At 44.2% G+C, this 25,234-nt stretch overlaps 1 protein-coding gene across 1 annotated transcript in view; it reads left to right on the top strand.

Moving 5' to 3' along the window:
* The first annotated feature begins 3,270 nt into the window (after window positions 1-3,270).
* Window positions 3,271-25,234, top strand: part of PLCD1 (phospholipase C delta 1) — a 76,525-nt gene continuing 54,561 nt past the window's right edge. Inside the window, exon 1 of the mRNA XM_075827328.1 lies at window positions 3,271-3,514. Coding sequence (XP_075683443.1) covers window positions 3,415-3,514 — 100 coding nt within the window. The 5' untranslated portion in view covers window positions 3,271-3,414. The remainder of the gene's footprint in view (window positions 3,515-25,234) is intronic.

The following is a 25,234-nucleotide window of genomic DNA, read 5'->3' as shown; positions in this document are numbered from 1 at the left end:
CGGCTTTACAGACTGAATGTGCTGCGGGTTCCAGGTTGGATACGCTGCACAATTTTTACACAGCGTTTGCTCGTTCACCTGCTTATCGCTGTCCTGTTTACACAGGGCAATTATCGGCAACGAGCGTTCTAGGAACGCTTGTCTGCACGATAATTGGCCGGTGTAAAACCCTCTTTAGGCTGGGTTCACATGTTGCGGTCAAAATACATGTGTGTGTGTGTATATAATCTATATTAAAAACTCACTTAACCCCTTAGTGACCAGCCCATTTTAGGCCTTAATGACCAAGCTATTTTATTCGTTTTTCTATAGTCGCGTTCAAAGAGCTATAACTTTTTTTTATTTTTTCGTCTACATAGCTGTATGAGGACTCGTTTTTTTGCGGGATTAGTTGTACTTTTCAATAGCACCATGTTTGGGTACATATAATTTTTTTATTAACTTTTTTTGGGGGGATTATAAAAAAAACAACCTGAAATTCCGCCATTGTTCTATGCGTTTTTAAATTGACGCCGTTCACTGTGCGGCGTAAATAACATGTTACCTTTTTTATTCTATGGGTCGGTACGATTACGGCAATACCACATATGTAGAGGTTTTTTTATGTTTTACGACTTTTGCACAATAAAAACACTTTTGAACTAAAATAATTTGTTTTTGCATCGTCTCTTTCCAAGAGCCGTAACTTTATTTTTTATTTTTCCATCAATGTAGTGATTTTTTGGGCTTGTTTCCTGCGGGACGAGACGTAGTTTTGATTGATACGGTTTTGGGGTGCATGGGACTTATTGATTCATTTTTATTATGACTTTTTTGGGGGGCAACGGAAAAAATAGCAATTTCGCAATTGTTTTTTGCGTTTTTTTTATAGTGTTCACCTTGCGGTTTAAATTACATATTAACTTTGTTAATGGAGTCATTACGGTCGTGGCGATACCACATATGTGTACTTTTATTTATTTTTTACACTTTTACTAAATAAAATCTCTTTTTATGGAAAAAAATTGATTTATTTTTTTTACTGTAATTTTTATTAATCTTTATTTCACATTTATTACTTTTATTGGGGGGCAGCGGAAAAAAATTGCAATTTTGCCATTGTTTTTTGCGTTTTTTTTTTTACGGTGTTCACCTTGCGGTTTAAATTACATTAACTTTATTAATGGAGTCCTTACGGTCGCGGCGATACCATATATGTGTACTTTTATTTATTTTTTTACACTTTTACAAAATAAAACCTTTTTATGGAAAAAAATGGTTTTAGTTATTTTTTTTACTGTAACTTTTATTAATAATCTTTATTTCACATTTATTATTTTTCATTAGTCCCACTAGGGGACTTTACTGTGCGATCTTCAGATCGCTGATATAATGCTCTGGTGTACTTCGTATACCAGAGCATTATTGCCGGTCAGTGTAAATCTGACAGACAATCTGTTAGGACGTGCATCCGGCGCGTTCTAACAGGCATATGTCCAGGGCAGACCTGGGGGCTCTGGTGTTTGATGGGGTTGAGGTCGGGGCTCTGTGTGGGCCAGTCAAGTTCTTTCACACTAAACTCACCCAACCATGTCTTTATGGACATTGCTTTGTGCACTGGGGAAAAGTCATGCCGGAGCAGAAAAGGGCCGAACCCCAAACTGTTCACACAAAGTTAGAAGCAAACAATTGTCCAAAATATGTTGGTATGCGGAAGCATTAGGAATTCCCTTTACACAAACTAAGGGGCTTAGGCCGACCCCTGGAAAACAATCTTATAGCATTTTCCCTCCTCCACCAATCTTTACAGTTGGCACAATGCAGTCAGGCAGGTAACCTCCTCCTGGCATTTCCCAAACCCAGACTCTTCCATCAGACTGCCAGATAGAGAAGTGATTTATCACTCCACAGAACACGTTTCCCCTGCTCCAGAGTCCAGTGGCGGCAGCTTTACACCCCTCCATCTGACGCTTGGCATTGTACTTGGTGATGTAAGGCTTGCATGTATCTGCTCAGTCATGGAAACCCATGTCATGAAGCTCCCGGGGCAGAGTTCTTGTGCCTCTGTCACTTCCAGACGCAGTATGGAACCCTGTAGTAAGTTCAGCTACAGAGGACAGATGATATTTCCACCCCACACTTCAGCAGTCTACAGCTTCGTGGCTGAGATGTTACTCCTAGACGCTTCCACTTCACAATAATACACATGGGGTATGTTCACAGAGCTTATTTTTGGCCGTTTTTCGGGCCGTAAATGTCCCAAAAAATCGGAAGCAGAACGCCTCCAAACATCTGCCCATTGATCTCATTGGGAAATATAGCGTCGTTCTGACAGGGCGTTTCTTTACGCAGCCGGTTTTGAAAAAACGGTGTGTAAAAAGACTCTCCGTAAAAAGAAGTGCATGTTCCTTCATAAGCCGGTTTTTCATTGACTCTATAGAAAAAAAGCCATAAACGCAGCGAAAAACACTACTTTGCTGTTGATTTTCAGCCTTTCAAGCAGTTTTCCCTCCTTGAAAACAGCTCTGTATTTTCAGACGTTTCTTTGCTAAGCGTGTGAACATAGCCTTACGGGTTACTGGGGTAGATCTAGCAGACCAGAAATTTCACAAACTGACGTGTAAAGGCGAAATCCTAAACAAGTCACGAAGCTCCTCTGTACGACCCATACTACGTTCAAGGTTTGTCTATGGAGGTTGCACGGCTGTGTGCTTGATTTTATGCATCTGTTTGCGATGTGTGAGGATTAAACACCCGAACTCAATAATTAGGAGGGGTGTCCACATACTTCTGGCCATATAGTAAATCAATGGAGATGTGAAATTGTGTAAGCCCCTTGATCAGAGTTGTAACTTTGTCTTTCCTTCACCCTGGACAAAGACTCAATATGGTACCCTGGCCCCCCACCCAACTATGCGCAGCTTGAGTTATCCGATTTCGCCGGACATATAATTATTACCGTTATGATCAGTGATCAGTAGAAAATTAAGGACATGTCCAATGTATATTATATATGTATCCAAAATATATACTGCACTGGAAAATAAATGCAGTGATTTGGCATGTTGCTATGGGCAACCACTGCCGTGGGTGACCTGCAGTATGAGGCCTGTGTATCATACAGCACCGGTGGGGTCTTTGCCCTGTACCCAGTATTATACAACCAGTCTCCCGGTGCCCACACTTCCCTCACCGAATTAGGCTTTTTTTTTTTTCCCCCCTCTATTTTTTTTCCTTCACTTTCTTGTATTTCCTTCTCATGGTGCCCCCTCCCCGTCACCTCCTTCTCCCGTTCTCCACACCCCTCCCGCCTCCTTCTCTATGGACTCTCCCGTCTCCCCTCAGGCTTCTTGTAGTAGTCATTGTTTGGGGTGACAGTAGACGTCAGGGGTATCAGAGCAGAGGCGGGGGGGAGCTCATGTTGTGGGGTTCAGCATGCAGTGTATCGGCAGACGACCCCCCCGGACCAAGTCCCAGGAGCAGATCCTTGAGGAGACCAGCCGGAGAGTGACCCAGATCAACAGCAGCCGGCTGGGTAGGAGACTTGTCTTCCCCGCTGCAGTGATTATTATTACTATTGTTTTTATGGAATCTTTGCGGTTATGTCTATAAATCTGAGCCCGGGAGTTACACGGAGCTGCTTCCCTCTCACGTATGTTTCCTATGACTTGTTGCGTTCACGCTTGGTCGCCAACCTATAACTCTCCAGCTGTTATGGACTACGAGTCCCAGCGTGTGCAGTCGTAGGGTATGCTGGGAATTGTAGTTTTACAACAGGTTGGAGACAGTTCCTCTACTGCTCTCTGGTTGTAGGCTAGCACTTACATCAGTGTTTTCTCCACCATTTGCAGCTGACCATAAACTTTTTTTTTGCGTATGATGTTATTATATTATTGCATTATGGCTGTGGAAATCGGTACAGAATAGAAATGAATGGGAAGAGTTGTGTGATTGAGCTTGTCCCTATTACCTTGTAATGGAATGAGACTGACAAGACGGGAGTTGTATGACAAAGTTGCGTTAAATCGTTCATCTCGGTGTCGCAGGTGCGTTGACTGGCACGTAAATACATTCTCGTAGATGTCTGCCATTTTGAAGGTCAATGGCAATTACCCAAGACTGCGAATTACGTTGCATTGCCTTTCCTTGTGTGAGGGCGAAAAATAAAGTTGTGCAAATGGAATGGCGCCAAAATTGCACCAGACGTTGGCACTGGGCACTGTGTGGTCCTGGCTTCATTTCTGTACATCTCGGGGTCTTGTACATGTCTCCAGAGGTATAACCAGAAGGTCCAGTGCCCCAAATACAACTCTTGTAACGCGCCCACTTACCTCTGTCAGTCATAACACAATTTTTGGGAAATTGTGCCAAAATGCTACTTCAAAAAACACAAAATGACCGCACCGTGTCAATAGGCAGTCACTGTTCATATCTGTCCTCCGCTGATAAAACACGTAACTATTCTCCTACCAGTTATGTCCAACTGGGCGTGTTTACGTGTATGACGCTGACCAATCAATGACCAGTCAGATTAACGTTAATCAAGTGTCCTGATGAATACACATGACCATCCAGCCTGGACGTCATGTGTTCTCAGAATCCTGACACTCCTGACTCTTTTCTTTGAGATTTCCAGCAAGGGAAACGAAATCTCGTTTACCTCCGTAATCTCGCGAGATTACGAGTGGCTTGCTGGAATCTTACAGAAAAGATTCAGAAGTATCAGGATTCTGAGTACACATGACGTCCAGGCTGGATTTCATGTGTATTCATTATCAGGACACTTGATTAACGTTAATCTCTGTGTATGTGGCTGCAGATCGCTGCTGTGTAAATCAATGGAGAGGAGTGTATGACGCTGACTGGTCACTGATTGGTCAGCGTCATACAAGTAAACACGCCCAGTTAAAAACAATATACGGCCAGTTGGACATAACGAAAAAAAAAACGCCCAATTGTCCATTTCAAAGCTCATTTGCATATATAAAATTGCTCATAACGTGGCCAAAAATGAACGTTTTAAAAAAAACAAAAAAAACGTTGCTGTTCTCTACATTGCAGCGCCGATCACATGCAATAGGAGATAGGGATTTGAGAATCTGGTGACAGAGCCTCTTTAAATTACCATTATATTAATACATAAACACTGAATAGAAAGTATAGGTAAGGCCTTATTCACACGAACATGTGCATTTGGCGCGAGCAAAAAACGCTGCATTTTTAGCGCATTGCAGTTCCGTGTGTCATCAGTGTTTTCTGCGTGCCTGCGTGATTTTCGCGCATATGGCATCGTTATGACGCTCTGTTTTTATGTTTACAAACATAAAAGCAGAAGGTTCTTTTATTTTTTCATTTATTTTACAACTGTAGCGCGAATCACACGTGGCACACGGAAGTGCTTCCTTGTGCCGCGCGTGATTTTCTCACACCCATTGACTTCAGTGGGTGCGTGCTGCGTGAAAAACGACCAAGTATAGGACATGTCGTGAGTTTTAGGCTGGATTCACACGAGCACATTACGTCCGTAATGGACGGAACGTATTTCGGCCGCAAGTCCCGGACAGAGCACACTGCAGGGAGCCGGGCTCCTAGCATCATAGTGATGTACGATGCTAGGAGTCCCTGCCTCGCTGCCGGACAACTATCCCGTACTGTAATCATGTTTTCAGTACGGGACAGTAGTTCCATGGAGAGGCAGGGACTCCTAGCATCGTACATCACTATGATGCTAGGAGCCCGGCTCCCTGCAGTGTGCTCGGTCCGGGACTTGCGGGCGAAATACGTTCCATCCATTACGGACGTAATGTGCTAGTGTGAATCCAGCCTTACGCAGCAGACACACTCTGCGTGAAAATCACGGACAGTCTGAACATCCCCATTGCTTAACATAGGTCCGTACGACGCACGTGATTTTCACTTTCGTATCACGGACGTAAAATATGTTTGTGTAAATAAGGCCTAAAGAGGTGAAACCACGATCAAAGATCCAAAATCATGTCAAATACCAACCCATATTTTGCATGTTTGTCCCTGAAAAATTTTAAAAGGCTATTTTTACAGGGGCCAGTTCAGTTGTGAAGTAGCTTTGAGGGCCTTATATATTAGAAACCCCCAATAAGTCACCCCACTTTAAAAACTTCACACCTCAAAGTATTCAAAATGGCATTTAGAAAGTTTCTTAACCCTTTAGACGTTTCACAGGAATTAAAGAGGCTCTGTCACCAGATTTTGCAACCCCTATCTGCTATTGCAGCAGATAGGCGCTGCAATGTAGATTACAGTAACGTTTTTATTTTTAAAAAACAAGCATTTTTGGCCAAGTTATGACCATTTTTGTATTTATGCAAATGAGGCTGGCAAAAGTCCAAGTGGGCGTGTATTATGTGCGTACATCGGGGCGTTTTTACTAGCTGGGCGTTCTGACGAGAAGTATCATCCACTTCTCTTCAGAACGCCCAGCTTCTGGCAGTGCAGACACACAGCGTGTTCTCGAGAGATCACGCTGTGTCGTCACTCACAGGTCCTGCATCGTGTCAGACGAGCGAGGACACATCGGCACCAGAGGCTACAGATGATTCTGCAGCAGCATCGGCGTTTGCAGGTAAATCGATGTAGCTACTTACCTGCAAACGCTGATGCTGCTGCAGAATCAACTGTAGCCTCTGGTGCCGATGTGGCCGACACGATGCAGGACCTGGGGCAGGACCTGTGAGTGACGTCACAGCGTGATCTCTCGAGAACACGCTGTGTGTCTGTGCACTGCCAGAAGCTGGGCGTTCTGAAGAGAAGTGGATGATACTTCTCGTCAGAACGCCCAGCTAGTAAAAGTAGTAAAAACGCCCCGATGTACGCACATAATACACGCCCACTTGGACTTTTACAAGCCTCATTTGCATAAATACAAAAATGGTCATACCTTGGCCAAAAATGCTTGTTTTTTAAAAATAAAAACGTTACTGTAATCTACATTGCAGCGCCTATCTGCTGCAATAGCAGATAGGGGTTGCAAAATCCTGGTGACAGAGCCTCATTAAAGCAAAATAGAGGGGAAATTGACAAACTCCATTTTTTTTTTTTTTTTTAAATTAGAATATATTTTAGGCACAATGTCAGGTTTGAAGGGCTCTTGCAGTGCCAAAACAGTGGAAATCCCCCAAAAGTGACCCCATTTGGGGAGCTACACACCAAGGAAATGATCTAGGGGTATAGTGAGCATTTTGACCCCACAGATTTATTGCAGAAATTATTGGAAGTAGGCTGTGAAAATTAAAATCACAATTTTATTTTTTTCAACGAAAATTTAGGTTTAGCAAAGTTTATTTTTATTCTTTTTCCCCACAAGGACTAAGGCGGGATTAACACGACCGGGTCGTTCCCGAGCCCGGGTGTCGGCCGGTAAAATCTGCCATTTTGCCCGGCCGGTTTGCATTAAGTTTTGCATCCGTGCCGGGCCGGGCAGATCCGGACAGTGACATCAGCGGCAGCTCCTGAAGGGGAATCCCCATGTGTTCGGGGATTCCGCTTCAGGAGTTTCCCCTGATGTCACTGCCCAGATATGGACAGAGACATCAAGCGCTCTGTCCAGGAGCGGAATCCCCGAAAACACGGGGATTCCGCTCCTTCAAGGAGCTAAAATGGAGCTAGCACATAGCAGAGCGGGGAGATACCTCGCTCTGCTATAATGGCGTCGCTACAGTAGTAGCAGCCGCAGCAGCTGCTGCTACTAGTGACGCCATCGACGGTGTCGCCGGGCCAGGGTGCTTTTAACAAGCAGGGGAAGGGAGCCAGCGCAGCGCTCCCTCCACCTGCTGTACACCCCGGCCCTGCAACACAGTGTACAGCGATGCCATTCGTCAGAATGGCATCAACTCCTCCTCCTCACATGCACTCTGCGCTGTGAGGAGGAGGAGATAGAGCGCAAGCGCCGGGAAACCCGGCCATCACTCGGAACACATTCCGATGATGGCCGTGTATTACCCGGCCCCATAGACTTCTATGGGAGCCGGGCGGCCGGGTGCCCGGGCGAAGATAGAGCATGTCCTATTTTTTGACGGCCGGATTTCCCGGCCGTCAAAAAATCGGTCGTGTGAATAGCCCCATTAGGGGTCTATCATTCCTAATGCAGCCGGGTGCCGGCCGATTTATGAACGGCCGGCACCCGGCCGGGAAACCCTGCCGTGTGAATGAGGCCTAAAGGAGGAAGGCACTGCAACATTTGTAAAGCAATTTCTCCCGAGTAAAACAATACCCCACATGTGGTAATAAACGGCTGTTTGAACACACAGCAGGGCTTAGAAGGGAAAGAGCGCCGTTTGGCTTTTGGAGATCACATTTAGCAGGAATGGTTTGCGGAGGCCATGTCACATTTGCAAAGCTCCTGAGGGGACAAAACAATGAAAACTCCCAAAAAGTGACTCCATTTAGGAAACTACACCCCTTGAGGAATTCATCTAGGGGTGTAGTAAGCATCTTGACCCCACAGGTGTTTCATAGAATTTATTAGAATTGGGCAGTGAAAATAAAAACAATCCCTTTACTTCAATTCTCCTGTGTACGGCAATACCCCATATGTGGTCATAAACTGCTGTTTGGGCACACGGCAGGGCTCAGAAGGGAAGGAGCGGAATTTGCCTTTTGCCGTGTAGATTTTGCTGGATTGGTTTCTGGTCGCGATGTCCTTTGCAAAGCCCCTGTGGGACCAAGAAAGTGGAACCCCCCCCCCCCCCCCCCCAGAAGTGACCACATTTTGGAAACCACACCCCTCAAGGTATTCACCTAGGGGTGTAGTGAGAATGTTAACCCTGCGGGTGTTTTGCAGAAATTAGTGTGCACTCGATTTTGCAGAGTGCAAATGGGATTTTTTCCATAGATATGCCAATATGTGGTGCCCAGCTTGTGCCACCATAACAAGTCAGCTCTCTAATGATTATGCTGTGTTTCCTGGTTTTAGAAACACACTACCTGTGGCCCTAATCTTTTGCCTTGACATTTGACAGGGCTCAGGAGTGAAAGCGTACCATGTAAAATTGAGGCCTAATTTGGTGATTTATAAAGTATTGATTCACAATTGCAGGGGCTCTGATGTGAAATAATAAAAAACTGCACCCCTCAAAGCATTTAAGGGGTGTAGTGAGCATTTTCACCCTACAGAACTTTTCCATAAATGATTACGCTGCAGATGGTGTAAAGTAAAAATTTCAATTTTTCTCTAGATATGCTATTTCAGTGGCAAATATGTTGTGCCCAGCTTATGCCACTAGAGACGCATCCCAAACATTGTTAAAAGGGTTCTCCTGGCTATGGCGGTGCCATATATGTGGAAGTAAACTTCTGTTTGGGCTCGCTGTAGGGTTCAGAGCAGAGGGAACACCATTTGGCTTTTGGTGTGGATTTGCTTGGTAGTAGATTTGTTTGAGTATTTCTGGTGTTTCCATTTATAATGTGGGGGTACATATAAGCTGGGCAGAGTATATCAGGGGCATAGTCAGGTGGTGTAATTGGGTTAAAAAAACAGTAAAATGATCCATAGATGGGTGTTACGCTGTGACACAATCCTTAATGTGCAGGCCGGTGTCGCACTGATAAATGTCCTTCCTTATCCCCCTTTGGTCCACACTCCGCACCTTTGCTGTTTGGGGAATTTTGCTGGGAAGTGTTGTCCTGGTATAATATGGGCGCCCTCTTTTCCAGCATATGTTTGGGCTCTCCCCTTCCTCGTTTCCTAATTTTAGGACCTTTTTTTATAATTCGCCTCTAATATTATTTTTTCATAGACTTAGTGGTATGAGGGCTGTTTTTTTGCGGGACGAGCTATAGTTTTGATTGATAACATTTTGGTGTACAAGCTACTTTTTTCATCACTTTTTTTTTTTTTTTTTTTTTTAATTCTATTTTTTTGGGAGGCAAGGTGACCAAAATACTGCAATTCTGGCATAGATTTTTGTTTTTTATACCGCGTTCCCCTTGTATTATAATCTACATGTTAACTTTATTCTGCGGGTCAGTCTGATTCCAGCAATGCCTAATTTATAGCACTTTTTTTTTATGTTTTACAACTTCTTACACAATAAAATTACTTTTGTAAAAATTTATTTTTTCTGTCGCCAAGTTGTGAGAACCATAACGGTTTAATTTTTTTAGTCGACGGAGCTGTATGAGGGCTTGTGTTTTGCGAGACGATCTACAGTTTTTATAGGTACCATTTTTGGATACGTGCGACTTTTTGATCACTTTTTATTCCAATATTTGTAGGGCAAAGTGACCAAAAAAGAAATTCTGATAGTGTTTTTTTTTAAATTTATTTATTTTTTAACGCTGTTCACCGCGTGTCATAAATATCAGATAGATGTCTTGGACCCACGCTTATCTCCAGAACGGGGCTCCATAAACCTTGTTATGCTGCTCTGTGTTGCAGCTGAATCAGGTAAATTCCAACCATGAAAAAGGTTATTGGTTGTGAGCTGCGAAAACAGCATAGCTCGCATGCTACGCCGTTTCCGTAACTCCTGACCATATAACCAGGAAGTGGCCGGGAGGCAGAGAGTTCAGACAAAGCTAGAACCGGGTATAGGGGGCCCTGTTCTAGAGATTGGTTCGGGTCCCAGAGGTGGGACCCGCATCTATCTGACATTTGACACATCCTGTGGATATGTCCTAAATGTCTCATGGGAAAACCCCTTTAATGTAACATCTGGCTGTAGGGCTTTTGGGCCTGAAGAAAAAAAAAAGAAGCAAAATACCCACTGAAAACGGGTCAAAACTTTGTGTGAATCCAGCCTCCTAGCCACAGGGATTTGTAAGTAGTAGGGACTTGTTGCTCATAATGGTGTTGCGCTGGTAATTTCTCTCCCTGAAGTTTTTCCTCTAGATTTTGCTAACTTTTTATATAATGGCGGCCACCGGGAGATCCAGCCTGGTGTCCAGAATGAACTACAGAATAAAATGCAGTACTGGTTTATCACCTGAGCAATTTGGTTCACGTCTCTAATATTAGTCCGGTAAATACTGAGTGATCCTGTACGATAGGAAAGTAGTAAACCAGTATTATAAGATCTGGTCTGATGACTGGTAGAATACTTTTACCACATTTGGGATCCATTATAGCTGCACGGTTTTGCAGGTATCCCGCAGTTTCACCCTTAACACCGCACGGCCGTTAACAAGCAATATGATTTGATGTTCTCTGTTCTGAGCTTGGTGAATTAAGTGCCTTGTGATATAAGTGGAGTTATAAAACTGGATTGTGAAAAGAGGAGTTAAAGCCCCAGTAAGTACTCTTCTTTTCTTTTACTTTAACAATTGTTCACTGTTTTTCTGTAGATGGGATAATGGACGGCAAGATTAGAGGTTTTCTTCAGTGCACAGTCTGCCATATGTATGCACGACTGGAGCCGGAGTTCCAGGGTGAATACCTCTGTGGCAGATGTGAGCACGTTGGTCACCTGGAAGCTCGTATTAGAAATCTGGATGAGCAGCATGCAACACTGAGGGCAATAGACCATCTTGAGCGGAGCATGCTGCTCACGGAGCATGCAGTTAGTGGGGTAGAACTGGAGGGTGAAGACATGGGTGAGCAGGATCAGGCAAGTAGCTGGGTTAATGTAGAAAGGGATCCAAGAAAAGAAAGGCCAATCCGGTTTCTGATATTTCAAGCAAAATTGCCAAGTTGGGTGATGGGTCTCAGAAATGGCAGCCCTAGTGGATACTGATCTCCCTAACAGCTGGGAGAACAGCCCAGCTAGTAGTCGGCGGGATGGTACTGCAGGTAAGGCACGACAATTGGTAGTTGTAGGGGTTTCTATAATCCGGAAGACGGATAGAATAATTTGTCGCCAAGACCGCCTCAACCGAATGGTTTGCTGTCTCCCTGGTGCCAGGGTTCGGCATGTGGTGGAACTGGTGGACAAATTACTGGGAGGGGCTGGTGATGATGCAGCTGTCGTGGTCCATGTGGGTACCAACGACCGAATAAATGGTAGGTGGAGGAGCCTTAAGAATAATTTTTAAAGAACTAGGCTACAAGCTGAAGGGAAGGACCTCCAAGGTGCTATTCTCAGGAATACTGCCTGTGCCATGTGCATCACAGGAAAGACAGCGGGAGCTCAGGGAGTTAAATGCATGGATTAAGTCTTGGTGTAGAGGAGAAGGCTTTGGGTTCCTAGAGCACTGAGCTGACTTTTCATTGGGGTACAAACTGTATTCTGCAGATTTGCACCTAAATGGAAGGGGGTCCGCTGTGCTGGGGGAGAGAATTCTAGCTGGGGTGGCGGAGTATTTAAACTAGGACTGAGGAGTGAGGTCAATGTAGAAAATAAAGGGGTAGTTGGGTTAGAGAGGGGTCAGACTATATTGGTGGGGGGGGGGGGGGAGAAATGGCCTGTGGAAAAACTGTTTTCAGTGAAAAACGGAAAGGCAAGTTAAAGTGTAGGTTCGCAAATAGCAGAAGGCCTTTGTACTGGAAGAAAATGTAGATATAGTTGGTGTTGCTGAAACGTGGCTAGACTCTTCACATGACTGGGCTGTAAATCTACAGGGTTTTACACTGTTTCGGAAAGACAGGGCGAATAGGAAAGGTGGTGGTGTATGTCTGTATGTGAGAAATGATATGAAGGCGAGTGTGAAAGAGACATTAGAGGGTGAAGATTGTGAGGCGGTTGTAATTCCACCCACAAGGTTTCAAAGGGAGGTAAACACTGAAAAAATTACTTTTGGTGTAAACTATAGACCCCCCCCCCCCCCAATATAACTGAGGAGCTGGAAGGTCAGCTATATAAACAGATGGAGCGGGCTGCACAGGCGGGTACTGTAGTGATAATGGGAGATTTTAATTACCGGGATATTAATTGGTGTCATGGTTCGGCTTCAACTGCAAAGGGGAGACATTTCCTCAACCTGTTGCAGGAAAATGTTATAGGCCAGTTTGTGGAAGACCCGACTAGAGGTGAAGCTCTGTTGGATCTGGTCATTTCTAATAATGCAGAGCTTGTTGGGAACGTCAGTGTTCTTGAAAACCTCGGTAAGGGCCTATTCACATCACCGTTCGCTTTCCGTTCCGAGGTTCCGTCTGAGGTTTCCGTTCGTCACCATTTTGGCAGATTTCTGGTTTTCCGACTGAATAAATAGCGCAGTCGACTCCGCTATTGATTCCGTCGTTAAAGCTGGAATGGTGACGAACGGAAACCATTAGCGATGTTTCCATCACCATTGATATCAATGGTGACTGAAACGGAAGCTGTGGTTCCACTTTCCGTTGCGGGGTTCACCCGACGGAAAGCGAACGGTGATAAATGGGAGATTTTCAAATCTACTTTGGGTAATTATAGTGCAAAATGTATTCCTATAGGTAACAAGTATAAACGACTAAAATTAAACCCCACATGGCTTACACCTTCTGTAAAAAGGGCAATACATGACAATAAAAGGGCATTTGAAAAATACAAATCTGAGGGTACAGCTGTAGCCATTGTAAATTATAGCTTAATAAAATCAGCAAAAATACAGAATTAAAGGCAGGTGGATAGTAAAACAAATCCCCAAAAATTCTTCAAGTATATAAATGCTAAAAAGCCAAGGTCTGAACATGTAGGACCCTTAGATAGTAGTAATGGGGATTTGGTCACAGGGGATCAAGAGAAGGCAGAGTTACTAAATGGGTTCTTTAGCTCTGTATATACAACAGAAGAAAGAGCAGCTGATGTAGCCGGTGCCAGTGCTGTTAATATATCAGTTGATATACTGAATTGGCTGAATGTAGATATGGTCCAAGCTAAATTAAACAAAATAAATGTACACAAGGCACTGGGACCAGATGGGTTACCCCCTAGAGTTCTTAAAGGGAAGGTGTCATGATTTTTTATTTTTTTATTTTTTTTTATCATATTGCTTTTAATATAATTTCAAAAATTTTATTTAATTGTGTTCTTACTCTTACTTCTCTATGGGGGCTGCCATTTTTTTTCATCTCTGTATGTGTCAATTAACGACATACCGAGATGCTATACGGCACATACAACCCCATAGAGAATGCGAACGGGAGCCGTTCCATTCTCAGTTGCGTGCGCTGTCTGTGTGGGAACGGCGCATGCGCCTCTCCCACACAGACCAAAACGAAGCTCGTTCGTAGAGCGAAATTCGGCGCCATTTTCATGTGGACTGGAAGCCGCTGCCGGACAGTAAGACGGCGACTTCCGCCCGCAACATCCGGCCATATGTTCAACGAAGCGAAGGCGTGAGGAAGAGGAGCGTAGACCAGCGGAGGCGGCGGCAGGAGCAGGTAATTTGTTAGGCTATGTTCACACGGGGTATTTTGCCGAGTTTTTTGACGCGGAAACCGCGTCGCAAAACTCGGCAAAAACGGCCCGAGAACGCCTCCCATTGATTTCAATGGGAGGCGTCGGCGTCTTTTTCCCGCGAGCAGTGAAACTGCCTCGCGGGACAAAGAAGCGACATGCCCTATCTTCGGGCGCTTCCGCCTCTGACCTCCCATTGACTTCAATGGGAGGCAGAGAAAGCGTATTTCGCGCTGGTTTATGCCCGCGGCGCTCAATGGCCGCGGGCGAAAAACGGCGCGAAAATCGGCGTGCAGGCAGAGGAAAATCTGCCTCAAAGTTCCAAATGGAATTTTGAGGCAGATATTCCTCCCCCAAAATACTCAGTGTGAACATAGCCTTAGTGTAATGATGTGTGTATTATGTTCGTGTGATACTGTCGTCTGAGCCTTGTATCTAATCCTCCTACACTGTGGAGTCGCTCAGAAAATGGAGGCACACAGTGTAGGAGGTTTGAAGACATTGAAACCCTTCCTTCTCCTGGCACTAGCCAGAAGAAGGGAGGGGGATTGTGTGAGGACACTAGAGGAGAGTGTGTCCACCCCAAATTTGCAACATAAATCAATGAGTTTGCTTTACCACATGCTGCAATTTTGGGAACTGCTCCCTCTAGTGCCCAGCACATGGAAATGTTATAAATTAGAATCAAATTTATAATATTTCCTGACTTGTGAAAAAATTAAAACAATGTGTAATCACTTAAATACTAATTAACTGAAAAATATAAATAATAATTTCTAGCGACACATCCCTTTAAGGAGCTTAGTTCAGTTATTTCTGTCCCCCTCTTCATAATATTTAGAGATTCTCTAGTGACTGCTCTAGTGCCAAGGGACTAGCACAGGGCATATGTGGTGCCTATTTTCAAAAAGGGCTCTAGTTCTCCCCCGGGTAATTATAGACCAGTAAGCTTAACATCCATCGTGGGGAAAAATGTTTGCGGGGCTATTGAGGCAGTGGCGTAACTACCACTGTAGCAGACGTAGCGGCTGCTATGGGGCCCGCAGCATGAGGGGGCCCGATCCGCTTGCCGGCATGGGCCCCCCCACATGGCCGGAGGCTCCGCTAGCAGCCGCTATGGCTGCTACAGCGCGACGCCACTGAAGGGTTTGTTTCTACAAAAGACACGCATCCCCTAGAGGAAAGCGGTTATTACAAACCTACGTACAGATCCAGAGAAGCAAAGGGCCCTTCCTGAAGAAATCTACTCTCTGCTTTCCAAGGAATTTAAAACCACAAAAAAGGCCATACTCACTAGGTAGGTGGGTGGGTGAAAACCCGTTCCCATCAGGACGCAGACGGGTCAAAGAATGCTGCAGAAGGAGTGTGCATTAAATAGTGATAGCCCCTCCCACTAGTCTTGAGGGGAGTGGCGGACTAAGTGCTCAAAGGTGTGTGATAAATGTGTGTCAGTGTAGTGCTAGGGTGTGAATGGATGGTAAAAAATAAATATGTATGTATGAAAGTGTCAGAACTGTGTAATAATGTAATAAAAATAAATAAATAAATGTGATGAATAGGGGTCAGTGCTGTGAATAGTACATGGGGTGTCAGTACTATGTGTAATACGTGGAGGGATAATGTGCTGGTCGTCAGGCATGGCGTATCTTGCCGAATAACAGCCTATTTGTAACGCCGCTAGTGTTAGCTAAAGCGGGCTGCTCTGCATTCCAAACCAAACGCCAGCACATCATGCCCTCCCAGCATATAAGACCCGGCTGCGTCCTGAAAAAAAGTGTAGTATACGTAGTAAGAAATATCCATGAAACATGGGGTATTAGTTGTTATTTTGGCCAAAATACGCAAAGCTCGCAACCCAACGTCAAGGGTCCCCAGTGCCTTGCGAGTCCCTAACCAGAACTTTTCGTTCCTAATTTAAAAACACAAACAGAAAAAATGGGACAAATATCAAAACCACAAAAAAGGCCATACTCACTAGGTAGGTGGGTGGGTGAAAACCCGTTCCCATCAGGACGCAGACGGGTCAAAGAATGCTGCAGAAGGAGTGTGCATTAAATAGTGATAGCCCCTCCCACTAGTCTTGAGGGGAGTGGCGGACTAAGTGCTCAAAGGTGTGTGATAAATGTGTGTCAGTGTAGTGCTAGGGTGTGAATGGATGGTAAAAAATAAATATGTATGTATGAAAGTGTCAGAACTGTGTAATAATGTAATAAAAATAAATAAATAAATGTGATGAATAGGGGTCAGTGCTGTGAATAGTACATGGGGTGTCAGTACTATGTGTAATACGTGGAGGGATAATGTGCTGGTCGTCAGGCATGGCGTATCTTGCCGAATAACAGCCTATTTGTAACGCCGCTAGTGTTAGCTAAAGCGGGCTGCTCTGCATTCCAAACCAAACGCCAGCACATCATGCCCTCCCAGCATATAAGACCCGGCTGCGTCCTGAAAAAAAGTGTAGTATACGTAGTAAGAAATATCCATGAAACATGGGGTATTAGTTGTTATTTTGGCCAAAATACGCAAAGCTCGCAACCCAACGTCAAGGGTCCCCAGTGCCTTGCGAGTCCCTAACCAGAACTTTTCGTTCCTAATTTAAAAACACAAACAGAAAAAATGGGACAAATATCAAAACCACAAAAAAGGCCATACTCACTAGGTAGGTGGGTGGGTGAAAACCCGTTCCCATCAGGACGCAGACGGGTCAAAGAATGCTGCAGAAGGAGTGTGCATTAAATAGTGATAGCCCCTCCCACTAGTCTTGAGGGGAGTGGCGGACTAAGTGCTCAAAGGTGTGTGATAAATGTGTGTCAGTGTAGTGCTAGGGTGTGAATGGATGGTAAAAAATAAATATGTATGTATGAAAGTGTCAGAACTGTGTAATAATGTAATAAAAATAAATAAATAAATGTGATGAATAGGGGTCAGTGCTGTGAATAGTACATGGGGTGTCAGTACTATGTGTAATACGTGGAGGGATAATGTGCTGGTCGTCAGGCATGGCGTATCTTGCCGAATAACAGCCTATTTGTAACGCCGCTAGTGTTAGCTAAAGCGGGCTGCTCTGCATTCCAAACCAAACGCCAGCACATCATGCCCTCCCAGCATATAAGACCCGGCTGCGTCCTGAAAAAAAGTGTAGTATACGTAGTAAGAAATATCCATGAAACATGGGGTATTAGTTGTTATTTTGGCCAAAATACGCAAAGCTCGCAACCCAACGTCAAGGGTCCCCAGTGCCTTGCGAGTCCCTAACCAGAACTTTTCGTTCCTAATTTAAAAACACAAACAGAAAAAATGGGACAAATATCAAAACCACAAAAAAGGCCATACTCACTAGGTAGGTGGGTGGGTGAAAACCCGTTCCCATCAGGACGCAGACGGGTCAAAGAATGCTGCAGAAGGAGTGTGCATTAAATAGTGATAGCCCCTCCCACTAGTCTTGAGGGGAGTGGCGGACTAAGTGCTCAAAGGTGTGTGATAAATGTGTGTCAGTGTAGTGCTAGGGTGTGAATGGATGGTAAAAAATAAATATGTATGTATGAAAGTGTCAGAACTGTGTAATAATGTAATAAAAATAAATAAATAAATGTGATGAATAGGGGTCAGTGCTGTGAATAGTACATGGGGTGTCAGTACTATGTGTAATACGTGGAGGGATAATGTGCTGGTCGTCAGGCATGGCATGGGTTGCGAGCTTTGCGTATTTTGGCCAAAATAACAACTAATACCCCATGTTTCATGGATATTTCTTACTACGTATACTACACTTTTTTTCAGGACGCAGCCGGGTCTTATATGCTGGGAGGGCATGATGTGCTGGCGTTTGGTTTGGAATGCAGAGCAGCCCGCTTTAGCTAACACTAGCGGCGTTACAAATAGGCTGTTATTCGGCAAGATACGCCATGCCTGACGACCAGCACATTATCCCTCCACGTATTACACATAGTACTGACACCCCATGTACTATTCACAGCACTGACCCCTATTCATCACATTTATTTATTTATTTTTATTACATTATTACACAGTTCTGACACTTTCATACATACATATTTATTTTTTACCATCCATTCACACCCTAGCACTACACTGACACACATTTATCACACACCTTTGAGCACTTAGTCCGCCACTCCCCTCAAGACTAGTGGGAGGGGCTATCACTATTTAATGCACACTCCTTCTGCAGCATTCTTTGACCCGTCTGCGTCCTGATGGGAACGGGTTTTCACCCACCCACCTACCTAGTGAGTATGGCCTTTTTTGTGGTTTTGATATTTGTCCCATTTTTTCTGTTTGTGTTTTTAAATTAGGAACGAAAAGTTCTGGTTAGGGACTCGCAAGGCACTGGGGACCCTTGACGTTGGGTTGCGAGCTTTGCGTATTTTGGCCAAAATAACAACTAATACCCCATGTTTCATGGATATTTCTTACTACGTATACTACACTTTTTTTCAGGACGCAGCCGGGTCTTATATGCTGGGAGGGCATGATGTGCTGGCGTTTGGTTTGGAATGCAGAGCAGCCCGCTTTAGCTAACACTAGCGGCGTTACAAATAGGCTGTTATTCGGCAAGATACGCCATGCCTGACGACCAGCACATTATCCCTCCACGTATTACACATAGTACTGACACCCCATGTACTATTCACAGCACTGACCCCTATTCATCACATTTATTTATTTATTTTTATTACATTATTACACAGTTCTGACACTTTCATACATACATATTTATTTTTTACCATCCATTCACACCCTAGCACTACACTGACACACATTTATCACACACCTTTGAGCACTTAGTCCGCCACTCCCCTCAAGACTAGTGGGAGGGGCTATCACTATTTAATGCACACTCCTTCTGCAGCATTCTTTGACCCGTCTGCGTCCTGATGGGAACGGGTTTTCACCCACCCACCTACCTAGTGAGTATGGCCTTTTTTGTGGTTTTGATATTTGTCCCATTTTTTCTGTTTGTGTTTTTAAATTAGGAACGAAAAGTTCTGGTTAGGGACTCGCAAGGCACTGGGGACCCTTGACGTTGGGTTGCGAGCTTTGCGTATTTTGGCCAAAATAACAACTAATACCCCATGTTTCATGGATATTTCTTACTACGTATACTACACTTTTTTTCAGGACGCAGCCGGGTCTTATATGCTGGGAGGGCATGATGTGCTGGCGTTTGGTTTGGAATGCAGAGCAGCCCGCTTTAGCTAACACTAGCGGCGTTACAAATAGGCTGTTATTCGGCAAGATACGCCATGCCTGACGACCAGCACATTATCCCTCCACGTATTACACATAGTACTGACACCCCATGTACTATTCACAGCACTGACCCCTATTCATCACATTTATTTATTTATTTTTATTACATTATTACACAGTTCTGACACTTTCATACATACATATTTATTTTTTACCATCCATTCACACCCTAGCACTACACTGACACACATTTATCACACACCTTTGAGCACTTAGTCCGCCACTCCCCTCAAGACTAGTGGGAGGGGCTATCACTATTTAATGCACACTCCTTCTGCAGCATTCTTTGACCCGTCTGCGTCCTGATGGGAACGGGTTTTCACCCACCCACCTACCTAGTGAGTATGGCCTTTTTTGTGGTTTTGATATTTGTCCCATTTTTTCTGTTTGTGTTTTTAAATTAGGAACGAAAAGTTCTGGTTAGGGACTCGCAAGGCACTGGGGACCCTTGACGTTGGGTTGCGAGCTTTGCGTATTTTGGCCAAAATAACAACTAATACCCCATGTTTCATGGATATTTCTTACTACGTATACTACACTTTTTTTCAGGACGCAGCCGGGTCTTATATGCTGGGAGGGCATGATGTGCTGGCGTTTGGTTTGGAATGCAGAGCAGCCCGCTTTAGCTAACACTAGCGGCGTTACAAATAGGCTGTTATTCGGCAAGATACGCCATGCCTGACGACCAGCACATTATCCCTCCACGTATTACACATAGTACTGACACCCCATGTACTATTCACAGCACTGACCCCTATTCATCACATTTATTTATTTATTTTTATTACATTATTACACAGTTCTGACACTTTCATACATACATATTTATTTTTTACCATCCATTCACACCCTAGCACTACACTGACACACATTTATCACACACCTTTGAGCACTTAGTCCGCCACTCCCCTCAAGACTAGTGGGAGGGGCTATCACTATTTAATGCACACTCCTTCTGCAGCATTCTTTGACCCGTCTGCGTCCTGATGGGAACGGGTTTTCACCCACCCACCTACCTAGTGAGTATGGCCTTTTTTGTGGTTTTGATATTTGTCCCATTTTTTCTGTTTGTGTTTTTAAATTAGGAACGAAAAGTTCTGGTTAGGGACTCGCAAGGCACTGGGGACCCTTGACGTTGGGTTGCGAGCTTTGCGTATTTTGGCCAAAATAACAACTAATACCCCATGTTTCATGGATATTTCTTACTACGTATACTACACTTTTTTTCAGGACGCAGCCGGGTCTTATATGCTGGGAGGGCATGATGTGCTGGCGTTTGGTTTGGAATGCAGAGCAGCCCGCTTTAGCTAACACTAGCGGCGTTACAAATAGGCTGTTATTCGGCAAGATACGCCATGCCTGACGACCAGCACATTATCCCTCCACGTATTACACATAGTACTGACACCCCATGTACTATTCACAGCACTGACCCCTATTCATCACATTTATTTATTTATTTTTATTACATTATTACACAGTTCTGACACTTTCATACATACATATTTATTTTTTACCATCCATTCACACCCTAGCACTACACTGACACACATTTATCACACACCTTTGAGCACTTAGTCCGCCACTCCCCTCAAGACTAGTGGGAGGGGCTATCACTATTTAATGCACACTCCTTCTGCAGCATTCTTTGACCCGTCTGCGTCCTGATGGGAACGGGTTTTCACCCACCCACCTACCTAGTGAGTATGGCCTTTTTTGTGGTTTTGATATTTGTCCCATTTTTTCTGTTTGTGTTTTTAAATTAGGAACGAAAAGTTCTGGTTAGGGACTCGCAAGGCACTGGGGACCCTTGACGTTGGGTTGCGAGCTTTGCGTATTTTGGCCAAAATAACAACTAATACCCCATGTTTCATGGATATTTCTTACTACGTATACTACACTTTTTTTCAGGACGCAGCCGGGTCTTATATGCTGGGAGGGCATGATGTGCTGGCGTTTGGTTTGGAATGCAGAGCAGCCCGCTTTAGCTAACACTAGCGGCGTTACAAATAGGCTGTTATTCGGCAAGATACGCCATGCCTGACGACCAGCACATTATCCCTCCACGTATTACACATAGTACTGACACCCCATGTACTATTCACAGCACTGACCCCTATTCATCACATTTATTTATTTATTTTTATTACATTATTACACAGTTCTGACACTTTCATACATACATATTTATTTTTTACCATCCATTCACACCCTAGCACTACACTGACACACATTTATCACACACCTTTGAGCACTTAGTCCGCCACTCCCCTCAAGACTAGTGGGAGGGGCTATCACTATTTAATGCACACTCCTTCTGCAGCATTCTTTGACCCGTCTGCGTCCTGATGGGAACGGGTTTTCACCCACCCACCTACCTAGTGAGTATGGCCTTTTTTGTGGTTTTGATATTTGTCCCATTTTTTCTGTTTGTGTTTTTAAATTAGGAACGAAAAGTTCTGGTTAGGGACTCGCAAGGCACTGGGGACCCTTGACGTTGGGTTGCGAGCTTTGCGTATTTTGGCCAAAATAACAACTAATACCCCATGTTTCATGGATATTTCTTACTACGTATACTACACTTTTTTTCAGGACGCAGCCGGGTCTTATATGCTGGGAGGGCATGATGTGCTGGCGTTTGGTTTGGAATGCAGAGCAGCCCGCTTTAGCTAACACTAGCGGCGTTACAAATAGGCTGTTATTCGGCAAGATACGCCATGCCTGACGACCAGCACATTATCCCTCCACGTATTACACATAGTACTGACACCCCATGTACTATTCACAGCACTGACCCCTATTCATCACATTTATTTATTTATTTTTATTACATTATTACACAGTTCTGACACTTTCATACATACATATTTATTTTTTACCATCCATTCACACCCTAGCACTACACTGACACACATTTATCACACACCTTTGAGCACTTAGTCCGCCACTCCCCTCAAGACTAGTGGGAGGGGCTATCACTATTTAATGCACACTCCTTCTGCAGCATTCTTTGACCCGTCTGCGTCCTGATGGGAACGGGTTTTCACCCACCCACCTACCTAGTGAGTATGGCCTTTTTTGTGGTTTTGATATTTGTCCCATTTTTTCTGTTTGTGTTTCCAAGGAATTTAGTCTAGGCCCTTCAGGAGAAAAAAAAATGGAGAGTTCTACTCAACACCTGTTTCTCGTAAGAAAACCCAACGGCTCATGTCGCACGATTATAAATTTAAGGAAGCTGCATCTAAGCCTATCTTACGAGAAGCATGGAGTCTTGCTTCCGCAGTAAACACTCTTTTCGGTGTGTCATGGCCACTCGATCTGTGCAACACTACTATTGTCAGGTCCGTATTTCTACATGGTAATGATCCCTGACACTATCATGAACATGTATAATATACAGTGCTGTTAAAATCTACAACTCTTCCTGCAAAAAAACAAGCCCTCATACGGCTATGTCAACAGAAAATAAGTTATGGTTGTTGGAACGCGGGGAGGAAGAAATATAATGGTTGCTGTAGCAAGGGGTTAAAAGGTTACACATTCTTTAACCCCTTCCCCCTGCTGGCATTCTGGGCCCTAATGTCCAAGCCATTTTTTACATTTTTCCATTGTCACATTCGAAGAGCTGTAACTTTTTTATTTTTGCGTCGGCATAGCTGTATAAGGTCTTGTTTTTTGCGGGACGACTTGCAGTTTTTATTGGTACCATTTGAGAGTAGATGCGACTTTTTGATCACTTTCTATCACATTTTTTTTAAGTCAGGATTAACAGAAAACAGCAATTTTTCCATTGTTTTTTATTTTATTTTTTACGGCGTTCACAGTGCGAGTTAAATAATGTAACAGCTTTATAGTCGGGGTCGTTACGGACGCGGCGATACCAAATATGTGTAACGTTTTTGCTTTATTGTAGTTTTTTTTAATAGTAAAGCATTTTGTAAGGGGAAAAGCTGGGTTTTTCATTTTTTTTTTAAATTAACTTTATTAAACTTTTTTTACTTTTTTACTAGTCCCACTAGGGGACTTCCCTATCATCCGATCGCTATTATAATACACTGCAATACTTTTGTATTGCAGTGTATTACTGCCTGTCCGTTTAAAACGGACAGGCATCTGCTAGGTCATGCCTGCGGCATGATCTAGCAGGCATTCGCTGCAGGCAGACCTGGGGGTCTTTATTAGACCCCCGGCTGCCATAGAAGACACAGACACTCGGCGATTTTATCGCCGGGTGTCAGTGAGATGAGAGGGAGCTCCCTCCCTCTCTCCAAAACCATTCAGATGCGGTGCTCGCTATTGTGCACCGCATCTGAAGGGTTAAACAGGTGAGATCGATACTAATATCGATCTCACCCGGCAGAGCAGGGACGCTCCCAGCCCTCAGCTGCTTCTGGCAGCTGAGAGCAGGGAGATTTCACGGCTCCCTGCTCTGTTTACTTTATTCTAATGCAGCGACGTAGTTTGGCGGCGCTCTAGAATAAAGCCCACTAATGACCGCCGTAAAAAGACGTATCGGCGGTCATTAAGGGGTTAATATGCGTTATGGCTTATGATAACTTCCTGTTCAAACAATGTATTTTTTAATAAGCGATTTCAACATAAAAATTTGGTTTTATAAGGCCGCAATTAACGTTTATTGCACTACATTTGACTTAAACGTTAAACGCAGGCTGTGGCGCCCGAACAGTGGAATCGGTCACCATAGGCTTTATTGGTAACCCTTTAACAAAGAAGTTGTGAGAGTTCATGACATTAAACAGATCCCATTAGGTCTTGTTCACACGTAACTGAATTGCTGCAGAACATTTCGGAAGCATTTCCATTAAAACTAGCAGACCTTCCGCAGCTGAAAAACCGCACAATTTTCCTGCGGTTTTTACTGCGTTCTTCTCAATGCTGGCAGATGGTGATTAACGGTGATCCGTTAAGTGCGAACAAGCCCTTCTAGTCGGTGGGAGATTGATTCCACTATTGGGCATCTGTTTAACTTCTCCATCACCCATAGACTATATAATGGTATCTGTTTTAACCCCTTCCCGCTCCTTGACGTACTAATCTGTCATGATGAGTGATGCGTTCGCGCACCATGACGGAATTATACGTCATGGGAGGAACAGCCATTTGGGACGTCCTCCCGGCACATACAGAAGCTGTGACAACTGCTGTCTCGTACAGCAGTTGCCGCAGCTCCTTCGGCGAGGACCGATCGCGGTGGACCCCGCCGATTAACCCCTTTAGAAGCTGCGATCACAGCGTTTTAGGGGTTAAACCACCATCGACCTCCCTCTACATCATCACGGGCGCGATTGCTATGGCAACCGGAGGCCTAACAACTGCCTCCGGCTATGCCATCTACGGAAGCCTAGTGGGTCCTGACAGTCAGGACACCCTATGCTTGCTGACAGCTCTAATACTTCACTACCAATGTAGCGCAGAGTATTAGAACCGCGATCAGGGGCTCCTGCCCTCAAGTCCCCTAATGGGACAAAATAAAGAGTTGTATAAAAATAGAAAAAAAACAAAGTTTGAAAGAAATAAAGTGAAAATTCCCCCCCCCCCCCTTTTCCCTTATCAGTCCTTTATCAAAAAAATACATAACTGCCTGAACTACAAAAGTATCTTGTTATCCTGCACGGTGAACGCCATAAAAGAAAATGATAAACCATACCAGAATCACAATTTATTTTTTTGGT

This window comes from Rhinoderma darwinii, chromosome 5 (assembly GCF_050947455.1).
Source record: "Rhinoderma darwinii isolate aRhiDar2 chromosome 5, aRhiDar2.hap1, whole genome shotgun sequence".
In the NCBI taxonomy this organism is placed as follows: Eukaryota; Metazoa; Chordata; class Amphibia; order Anura; family Rhinodermatidae; genus Rhinoderma; species Rhinoderma darwinii.
This window is presented reverse-complemented; position numbering and strand designations above follow the sequence as displayed.